Source organism: Pieris rapae, chromosome 19 (assembly GCF_905147795.1).
Source record: "Pieris rapae chromosome 19, ilPieRapa1.1, whole genome shotgun sequence".
NCBI classification, from domain to species: domain Eukaryota; kingdom Metazoa; phylum Arthropoda; class Insecta; order Lepidoptera; family Pieridae; genus Pieris; species Pieris rapae.
The window spans coordinates 2316840-2327454 of NC_059527.1; the positions used below are offsets into that span (position 1 = coordinate 2316840).

Sequence of the window (10615 nt, forward strand, 5' to 3'; positions counted from 1 at the left end):
TTCTTTATAAACGCGTATCCATTATAGTCGATTTATGTAAATAGATTTTTATTTTTTAGCTGTTCAAATTGAGAAAATATTCTTACATCAATATCAGACAGAAGTCTGTTTTTGGAATAGTTGTTACGTTATTGATGTTAAGCGTACAAGTCTCAACTGCAGCTGAATTATTATTATTACATAACATTTATGATGTTTATAGGTTACATGGTGCTATATCTAATAAGCATACAAATGCTATGTCGAGCGTCGGTCTTCGTAATACCGATGGAGAAGACAGCTTCCATCATCTCCGGTTTCTGCCTATTGCTGAGTACCCTGGTCTGTGGAGTTACCCTGCATGAGCAGGACCTGACGATGTTCACAAAATGGCTGGAGTACGTGTCACCAGCGAAATGGGTGCTACCAGAAATTCTAAGGAGGGAGCTGAGCGAAACTGCTTTGAGGAGTAGTATCAGCAAGGATCTTAGGTGTAATAATAAACAGGTAAGTTTGTAATATATTATTAAAATTGATTCGAAAAAGTGTCACGGAAGTGTGTTTGTCAAAATTTTTGGCAGCTAAAATTCATCAATATTAGTTCAGTAGTTTAAGGACATCCACGCCTTTTTAGTACTACTACTACTACTTTAATTAAAGTAAAGTATAGTAGTGTGGACTCAGTTTCTGCAGACGCATATTTCGACAGTTGTATGTAAAGCCCTGGGTAATGAAGCCAGTATAGCTCCTTCCAGAAGCTTAAAAGTTACCTTTGACAGAACGACATCACAGCTCCAAAGATTATTTTATGCCTTTTATGTTGACGCGTATTTAGTAAATAGGATCCATTGTAACGTAAAAATTCTTTTCAGAAGCAACGTCTTGACATAGTAGTTTACTCTCCGCCTTGTCCACCCCCAAATGGCACTCAAGTACTGGCAAACTATGGTTATTTGCGGACAAATCGACTGTGGGAGGAGACTGAAGACAGTTTTCTTATATCATTAGCAGTTTTCTATGCCGTTTTCGCTCTAGTCGCTGTTATTGCATTTGTTTTTGATTGCACTAAATATGCGAAGTCTAAAGATAGGTCTTCGTTAAGAGGTCACAAAGTAACAGTAAACACACCTTGAATAATTTAATATTGTTCTGAATAAAGGATGTTAGGGAAATTGCAGTTTTAAATTCGGTATGTCGGAAGTGGAAGAGATGATCGGTTTAATAAATTTCATAATTTATCGGATACATTTTTGTTATTATAAAGAATTTAGTATACCGAATGTTTAAATTTAAATAGAATGTAATTTATGGAATATAATTGCATGAAACGACTCCAAAATTTCGATTGCTATAAATTTGTCAGATGCCAAATGAAATGCAACTAACCTATAAAAATTTAATTTAAATAATGCGCGCGCAAAATTTGGTATCCGAAATTTTGGGATCAAACCTTTGTTACATATGTATTAGATCATTATTAGAACTTAGCAGTTTTTCGTCGAATTTTAATTCCAAATGGTTGTAAGATGGTGCCCGTTGTTTCCGGTGCTTTTTGGTTCTATGAAGTACTTACCTCTTCTTTAATTTTATTATATTTGTACCAGACGTAAGTCTACTTTAGATATTTTTAGTGTTTAATCTCAAAACGTCTCATTATACTTAAGTAAGAAAGTTTGTGTAAATGGGACAGGACATTTTACCAATGAAATCAAAGGCCCAAATGTGTTAAATATTATTCTAATTAATTATTTTTACGTCACTGACTTCATATCTTTATTCTCCCTTTTTCTCATCTTCCTTTAAGTTTATACTACCCTCATTATGAGCAGTCGTAAATATATGGAAATCGACATCTCAACTTTCAAACTAATAATATTAAAATTTCAATACTTTTTTAATTTTCGCAATTCGCAAATTGGTATTACGTAGTTCGATGGCTATTAAAAGATACAGAGTAGGCTTGCTGGTATAACCTTTTATTATACTTTAGTATAGTGATTTTAGCGTGATCTATGTACAAATATTAGCAAATGTGAAGGCTGAAATTCGTCTTCCGTCCATATCTACTTAAATTTTAATTAAATTAAGTGTATAGAATTGTATATTTTATTTGTATTATTAGCATTGTGTTGGTAAAAATTTTCACTGCCGTTTCAATGATATATTCTTTGTAAGCATCTCTCAATTATTATAACTTAGAGAGAGTGGTTTATAAGGGAGCAATGTATTTATAATGAAAGCCATAATGTAGAGAAATTAATTTTACGTTACCCATTCGAATTTGTATGAAATAAAAAAAAATATTATTCGTGCGTATTTATTTGTAACAAAAAAAATATATAAATTAAAAACTATGTACATGATTAAATCAGTCTTTATAACTTAAATTTGGTATTACTATAATTTTGAATAAATAAATAAACTTGTATAAATTAATTCTCAGTGTGAAACAATTCATGATATCGTTTACAAATCTCACAGAGGCAAGGCGACATTTTATAATTATATTTCTTTTTTTCTGTATTGCACAGTTTGTCGTAGTCTATGTATTGACTTTCTAATAATAATTTCTGGATTCGATCTTCCCTTGGCAGACCTCCCAAGTCAGACTCCATAGATGTGCTAAAAAATACAAAAATTAATATAAGATTATCAACATTTAAACATGTTTTATATTAAATGTAATATTTAATGGATAAAGGAAGAAGAAACAAGAAGGGAAGACCCATACTGCTAAGTTATTAAATTCCTCAATTCTTTTTTTTAAATGTAATAGGAGGCTCTCTGATGTTAAGTGATACCGTCGCCTATGGGCACTCACATTGCCAAAAAGCTCGGAAGTGCGTTGCCGGACTTTTAAGAATTGGTACGCTCTTTTCTTGTAGGACCCTAAGTCGAATTGGGAAATACTTCAGGGACAACTGGTTCCACATTTAGGTTATATCAGTGGCTTATTTATTCTTATATTTAATTTTATATTTACTGACAATTCTCAAATCGCGTAAAACGGAAGAAAAGAACTAGCAATAACTCTCCGCACTCTTTTTATCGCCAAGTTTTTTTACACAAGGTTTGTAAGGAGCTGCAACCATTACACCATGTTCCACATGACATCTTAAGTGATAAATAATAATAAAATAAATTCAAAACAAAGATTTGTCCTCTATCAGCCGGAGGCATGGTGAAATAGGAGCACACACTTTCATTTTTGTGGGAACAACACGTGTGGACAAGAACTTACCTGCTTATATGTGTGTTCGTATGTGTTAGATTCTACAGCCATTGATACAATACTAAACCTAAATTAATCTATACAAAAATTCATTTAGGGCCTGTTTCACAGTGTATGGATAAAGTTCCAAATAGCTATGCGACACATAAATTATTCGAAAGATAAAAGTCCCGAATAAGAAACATCGCATTTCATGACGAATAGCGCTATCTGACAGTCGTGAAACGCAAAAATACTGTTTATCCTACCAATAAGTAATAAATAGCTTATTTGGAACTTATCCAGACATTGTGAAACAGACCCTTATGCTATTCTATTATTAATATGAAAGAAAACATTTTTCGTGTGATAACTAATGTCTATAACTACCTACTGGGCTGAATTCAAAAATAATTTCATAAGAATGCTACATTATTGTAACCTATATTTAGAAAATAAAGAAATGATAGGCCGCTATCTCATAGATAGGTTTATGTACCGTAAGACATCAGTATTCCGTGAGTTATTGGCACCCCATACCACATCGCTTGTGTCAACATTATACACGTTGTATTGTCGACGAGGCCGCTTATTTTGGCAGACGGAGATACGGGATTTGCTTGTCAACGGACTATATCAAGGTAATTATAACTATTGATATCTAATATATAAAATTCTTGTGTCACGGGGTTAGTAACCGAACTCCTCCGAAACAGCTCGACCGATTCTCATGAAATTTTGTGTGCGTATTGGGTAGGTCTGAGAATCAAACAACATCTGTTTTTCATCCCCCTAAATGTTAAGGGTGGCCCTAAATTTTTTATTTTATTTTTTAGACAAAATTTTTCGATTTTTTTACGATACACCATAGAAAAATACATGCAACCCTAAATTTTCACCCCTCTACGATCATCCCTTATGTTTTATTTGTTAATTATAAACTTTAATTTTTTGGCACAAAAACATGGCAAAACAACGTTTGCCGGGTCAGCTAGTTGTACAATAAAAATCATAGAAATAATAAATAAGACAATCGTATCCAACAAATATATTCCAACATGAATATCTACGATCGTTCATAATTTTTTTGTATATAAAGAACAAGGGAAATCGGGCAGGACTATTGATGTTAGTTCCGCGCTCAGTGCGTTGCCGGCCTTTTCTAGTCTTGGCCTCAGATTATACAAACTAAACCTGTTTCGTGATTTTTTTTAAATAGGCTAGTAGGTTATCAGGGTTCAGTATCATACGTATACCATATACATCGATTTTAGGTCAAAGCTATGTGATTCCTCACGATGTTTTCCTCCATCGTACAAATGAGTGTAAAACGCGCGAATTGCGAAAAGCCGTAATTCGAAGCCACTAGTTATATATTTGTCTAAAATAAATTATATTCTACTCACTTGGGGCACCGACAAGACGCATGTGCAGCCGGTTCTGCAACCAGGCTACAACAAGACCTGGAACCCTCTGATCGGGTTCGAGACCTTGATCTAGATCTGGATGGCATCCGTCTAGCCTGATTGCATTTTGTCCTGGACGAAGACAGACGAACAAATTTTACTAATCAGATTACATAAAATTATTATGGTCCAATAAGGTGTAATCAATCTTCTGTTCTTACAGGTAACAAATGTTTCGTCGGGAATCGAACCTTAGATCTCTAGAACGTGCATTATGTATCAAGGAGGCAGCAGTTTCAATTTAATGCTATTCAATATTTTAATGAGCGGAAGATTTTTAATATACATATGCAACGCGGATTCTCTTGATTGTAACATAGCATTAGCATACAAAAGAAATAGTCAAATTTAGGCCATGACCTGATAGCAACATTTGAAGAAATCATTCCTGGTGTTATATTATAATTATTAAAATGTGAAATTTAAATTAGACCGGGTTAAAATTATTAGTGTAGCGACACCTAGAATCTGCCCTTACAAATCTATATGTTGCAGTAAAGTAGTTAAATCGGAGAGTTAATTGAATCTCTAGAGAGTTAATTAAAGATCGAAATTCAATCAAGTTGCTAAAGTTACAACTTCTTGACTATCGTCACTAGGTCTCCGGGCTTAGTGGTTTAATGAGTTGAGGTAAAGGTTGGTGGAACTTGTTAACCATCCTTCCTCCACACACATTTAGTGTTCCAGGTGCGCTAGGAATAACGATATAAATTTACAGCACAGGAATTTTTAAGTAAAAACTTCTTTAGAATCGTTGTGATATGAATGCCCATGTAACGAAAATGCGACAGGAAAAAGAGAAGACACATAAATTTATAAGACATATATATATATATACATTTACTGAATTAAAAAAACATAGGGATTAATTTTAAAAAATCTTACTTCAAACTTGCGCTTTTTCTTTTTCAGATTTTAAAACATTACTTTAATTATTTTTGTTTTATAAAAACTTAAAGTCTAATGCTTTACATATTAAAATATAATTAATATAAAGTAGTTCTACCACAGGTGAATTTCACAGGTTTTTTTTAATTTTAAATCTATAACAAATGTAAATATTTATTTTAAATAACTTCAATGGCCCAACACTGGCAGTACACCTTTCTTCATTAACGCGACGATTTATGGATGTGAACCATGCCAGCAAGTGTTAATTTCGCCGATAAGAATAATTCCTTAAGACCAAAAAATGTTATGGATTTTGACATACAAGTCATAGTTGGCGCTATGTCGTTTCTCATTCAGTCACACCTTCAAACAACTAGACAACACATAAACTATGAACAACATACCTATGATATTGTGCGGAATGACAGACTTGTTTCTGCCTTGCTTCTGTATCCGAAGGACCACAATGACAAGCCTTCACTTTATTGTACATTCCGCAGCCTTGACTCCATATTTCATCTATTCTCACTTTTGTAGCTATCTCAATTTTAGGTGATAGAATTCCCTGAAACATTGTAAATTAAATTTCAATGAAATTTTACAAAAAAGTTTTTTTTTAGGCTGTAACATTTTCAGTAGTACCTATTGAGTTTTTAGTGTAATAAGAATAAAGTTCTGTACTTATTATAATTAAAAAGAAAAATATACTATATGTATTTTTCAAAATACATATAGTATATTTTTCTGCATCTCTTACAGTATCATCTTACATACATCATCTTACAGAATAGTTGACAAAGTGTTTAACTTGAATAAATGATACCTATATAATTAAATGCATTATAATAATGTAAAAAAATATCTTTTAAAAATCTTGCGCAGTAAAAATCATAAAAAGAAATCATTGAATAAAAATTATGAACAAAAATAAATAAGAGGTTATTAAGATTCCATTTTTTCTGTATCAATATGTGCCATATTAGGAAGAAACAATTTGTATTTATTTTTCTTTACTATAAATATATATATTTATTTAATATTTACAGGAAAATCCTTAGATCTGCGCATAAGTAGGTCAACTCCATCTGTAGAACACACATTTGGTGGGAATAAAACATCATTTAAGGAGCCCAGATACTGGGCCAAGATTACACACTCGCCACTTGAGCAATCTTCGCACCACTGTACTAATTCACAATATATTGTTTCATCCTCTGAAAAATTATTAGGAAGGTAGTATTAATAACTGAAACTTATAATCTAAACATATATGAAATGGTTACTAAGTGCCTTAGAATGTGAAAATACAGTCCTCAAGAGCAACTGTGATTGCAGTGTTGAGTTTTTGTTCTGAATAATTATAATTACAATTGAATACAAAAACCTCTATTGCTATTAGATGTTATAGAATATCAGTGGTAGTTAGATTCTATAAATCAGTGCATGTGGTGTGCAAAGGGCTTAAGTCAACTTTTATACTAGAACCAGTCTAGTAGGATACTGTTGAAAAACTTCTCCCACTTACTTAGTAAACAGCAAATATTACTTAAAGCACAACTCTCTTGAAATCTTTTGCGAAAGTAAAATACATCCCTGAACATAAGTGGAAACATTGGGGGTAAAAGGCAAGTTTGATAACTTGTTCCCAAGGCAAATACTGTAAGAGAAACCCGGCCATCTTGACACAACCATACTCCTGGACAAGAAACCTGTAATTTTATGTTAATCATCATAGGAATGAAAATATAAGGTAGGAAGGATACTTTAGATTAGTATAAATAAATGAAATTAAAAAATGTAAATTAAAAAAATTTATAATGTACAACTAATATTACATGCCTTTTGTTGTTGAGGTTTTTCCTAACAGATATTAAACTTACCTTTTGAATATCTATTTCAATCGTCAACTCAATAACTTTCGGCATCATTAGGTGGCATATCGATGATAAAGAGTTGACTTATTCTAGTACACACATTACACAAGATTAACGTAATAAATGAGAAGAACATAACAAAATAAATAAAAACATTTGCTTTAGTTACGATTGTAAATAAAAATTTTAAATTTTTTGATTAAAGACAATATTTACATATTTTGGCAATTTGCAACTCCTGAAACCACAAAAAACATTCGGTTAGTTAAACCCTTATGTGTCAAGTGACACTATTGGTAATAAATTTGATTATAGTCTATATTCATTTGGAAATTCGAATTTGTTCAAAATTCAAATATATACTTATACTTGTGTGCAGTAAAATAAGTTGGCTAGATCAGTTATTTTTAACTATACGATATTAGAAAAACTAGCTTGTTAATCATCGAGTTTAGAATATTGTCGTCAATATATAAACGTTTTGTAGTTTGTATGAAAAAGTATTTTCGAACAATGGTTATTCCGTCTGTTGTTCATTGGTTTCGTTTAGACCTAAGAATTCACGATAACCTCGCACTTAGAAATGCAATTAATGAGGTAAAATATTTGATGTATATTCAAAATATCTTAATATAAAAACAGTCGCAATATACTTTATATTAAACTCTTTTTAGGCCGAGAACAGAAATCACATTTTGAGACCAATATATGTTATAGACCCTGAGGTAAAAAATCGCATAGGCACAAATAGACTCAGGTTTCTCATTCAAAGTTTACAAAACCTGGACACAAATTTGCGGAAACTTAACACACGTCTTTATATTGTAAAAGGTACGGCAACAGTATCATTACCAAAAGTCTTTGAAAATTGGAATGTGAAATATTTAAGTGTACAAGTTGATATTGATCCTGAATATGTTGCGCAAGATGAAGTAATTGAAAAGTTCTGTGAAGAAAATGATATTTTCGTAGTAAAACGTGTTCAGCATACAGTATATGACGTTCAAGGAATTTTAAAGAAAAATAATGGTAATGTACCATTAACATACCAAAAGTTTTTATCTTTAGTTAAGGATCAACAAGTAAGAGACTGTATTGAGTTAAATAAGAAATTATCTGATTGCTGTAAGCCTGAAGATATAGAATCTAAAGATTATGACATTCCACCGTTGGAAGAGTTGGGTATTGATGAATCTTGCCTTATTGAATGTAAATACCAAGGCGGAGAAACAGAAGCATTAAATAGGCTGAATATGTACATGGCTAAAAAGCAGTGGGTATGTGCTTTTGAAAAGCCAAACACATCGCCAAACAGTTTGGAACCAAGCACTACCGTTTTGAGTCCCTATATAAGCCATGGCTGTTTGTCAGCAAAACTTTTCTATCACAAACTTAAACAGGTAGAGAGTGGCAATAGGCATAGCGAACCACCTGTATCACTGATGGGCCAATTGATGTGGCGAGAGTTCTATTATACAGCTGGGGCTGGTACTAAAAACTTTGATAAGATGGTTGGAAATTCTGTGTGTACTCAAATACCATGGAAGAAAAATGATGCTTATTTGCAAGCATGGGCTGAAGGGAAAACTGGATATCCTTTTGTAGATGCTATTATGCGTCAATTAAGACAAGAGGGTTGGATACATCATTTAGCACGACACATGGTTGCATGCTTTTTAACACGTGGGGATCTCTGGGTATCGTGGGAAGATGGAGCTAAAGTTTTTGAAGATCTTCTCCTCGATTATGATTGGTCTTTAAATGCTGGTAACTGGATGTGGTTATCAGCCTCTGCATTCTTTTACAAGTATTTCAGAGTGTATAGTCCTGTTGCATTTGGAAAGAAAACTGATAAGGAGGGACTGTATATTCGAAAATATGTTACCGAGTTGAAAAAGTACCCTACTGAATTTATTTATGAACCATGGAAAGCACCTAAGTCCGTGCAAACAGCTGCTGGTTGTGTAATTGGTGTAGATTACCCTAAGCGAATAGTTGACCATGACAAAATTCATAAAGAAAATATGCAAAAAATGTCAGCAGCTTATAAACTTAACAAGGAAAAAAAATCCCTTAAAAGACCCAGATCTGACTAAGTTTAAAAAGGTTAATGTTATACAAGGGCGTTGCAAGTAATTAACTTTCAAATAAATTTATTTTATACAGTTGAAAAATAAATGGATGTATTTCTGGTGATGCTCTTTGTGTCGAAGTATGTAAAAGTTTCTAAGCTACAAATTTTACAGAAATCAATATAATGTTTGAAAATTTAATTAAAAGGTTATTTAAATAATTAAAAGGTTTTCACAATGAGCCTAAAATGTATGTAATGCAGAACCAAAATGTTATAGAACTGAAATTTGAGGCTTGATTTAATTTTTATAGGATGTTAACGAAACCTCATACCACGAGTCACGAACTCACGACTCAATCAATTATCAATGTGTAGTAGTCTCGAATTATTAACAGTTTCTCCAAATCCATTTTTTTCTATTCTGTACAAGAATGAAGAAATGCAACAGTAGAAAATGTAAATTGCCAAGCACAGACTCACAAGTTACTATAGAGTATAGATACTTAATGTCAAGTTACCATTGGTTAAAAGTAAAAACCATTTGTTTTGATTTTATTTTAATATCATTTCATCGAAAGTAAATTCTCTTATTAGGAGTTGTAGTCGATGGATACAAGTATGCATGTTGTTATAATAATAGGTCATTGCTTTAACCGTGAACAAAATCTAAAATGTGGGCGTTGCGAAATTAACTAAATATTATAAACAGATATTGTTATCTTAATAGGTGAGCATTTTTAACTTCTTCTGACTTCATAATAGTTAAATTATTATCTAATCATTCAAAGGCTTCATACTTAATGACATTATCCTTTAACTATTTAAAGCGAAATCTCCGAAAAACATGTTCATCAAAATTAATCATATATTATTATATCTCTAATTTATATGTATGGTAAAGATTATTTATCATATTAACCGAGTCAGTTTGCAATCAGGTACCATGTTTTACAGAAATATTTTTTTAAATAAAATTTTAATCTGGAGAAACACTTGAGCACCTATTCATGATATTAATTTATTAATTACTTGCCACTCAAGGTAAGTAATGTAAGTAGCCATAATAGTAATCTATTATAAAAAGTTTGTTATATGATGGTGCATCCGCAATCCTGTCTTT

General features: G+C 32.0%; 3 protein-coding genes across 4 annotated transcripts in view; 2 read left to right on the plus strand and 1 right to left on the minus strand.

Annotated features, from left to right (window-relative positions):
- Positions 1-2076, plus strand: part of LOC110997737 (ATP-binding cassette sub-family G member 8) — a 44544-nt gene extending 42468 nt beyond the window's left edge. Inside the window, exons 17-18 of one of the 2 annotated variants that reach the window (XM_022266027.2) lie at positions 203-486; positions 852-2076. In XM_022266027.2, the coding sequence (XP_022121719.2) occupies positions 203-486; positions 852-1112 (545 nt within the window). In that variant the 3' untranslated portion in view covers positions 1113-2076. The remainder of the gene's footprint in view (positions 1-202; positions 487-851) is intronic. The other variant, XM_022266028.2, reaches the window with a different exon arrangement.
- Positions 2077-2110: 34 nt separating this feature from the next.
- On the minus strand, positions 2111-7612 carry LOC110997739 (spermatogenesis associated 6-like protein). Its single transcript, XM_022266037.2, has 6 exons — positions 7428-7612; positions 7073-7256; positions 6592-6761; positions 5952-6112; positions 4597-4728; positions 2111-2601 (listed from the first exon to the last, which is right to left on the minus strand). Exons 1-6 carry the CDS (start codon positions 7473-7475, stop codon positions 2412-2414), a joined length of 885 nt encoding a protein of 294 aa, XP_022121729.2. The 5' UTR covers positions 7476-7612; the 3' UTR covers positions 2111-2411.
- Positions 7613-7776: 164 nt separating this feature from the next.
- On the plus strand, positions 7777-10048 carry LOC123689106 (cryptochrome-1). The gene is made up of 2 exons (XM_045632436.1): positions 7777-8018; positions 8096-10048. Exons 1-2 carry the CDS (start codon positions 7914-7916, stop codon positions 9515-9517), a joined length of 1527 nt encoding a protein of 508 aa, XP_045488392.1. The 5' UTR covers positions 7777-7913; the 3' UTR covers positions 9518-10048.
- Positions 10049-10615: the final 567 nt, after the last annotated feature.

Bases quoted from the DNA above. Each gene is read 5' to 3' on its own strand.
- LOC110997739 (XM_022266037.2), bottom strand. From the start codon at position 7,475: ATGATGCCGAAAGTTATTGAGTTGACGATTGAAATAGATATTCAAAAG. The intron at 6,762-7,072 runs GTAAGTGGGAGA...ATAATTTTTCAG, and splicing joins TAATATTTGCTGTTTACTAA to AGGATGAAACAATATATTGT. The intron at 6,113-6,591 runs GTAAATATTAAA...ACAATGTTTCAG, and splicing joins GCAGATCTAAGGATTTTCCT to GGAATTCTATCACCTAAAAT.
- LOC123689106 (XM_045632436.1), top strand. From the start codon at position 7,914: ATGAAAAAGTATTTTCGAACAATGGTTATTCCGTCTGTTGTTCATTGG. The intron at 8,019-8,095 runs GTAAAATATTTG...AACTCTTTTTAG, and splicing joins TTAGAAATGCAATTAATGAG to GCCGAGAACAGAAATCACAT.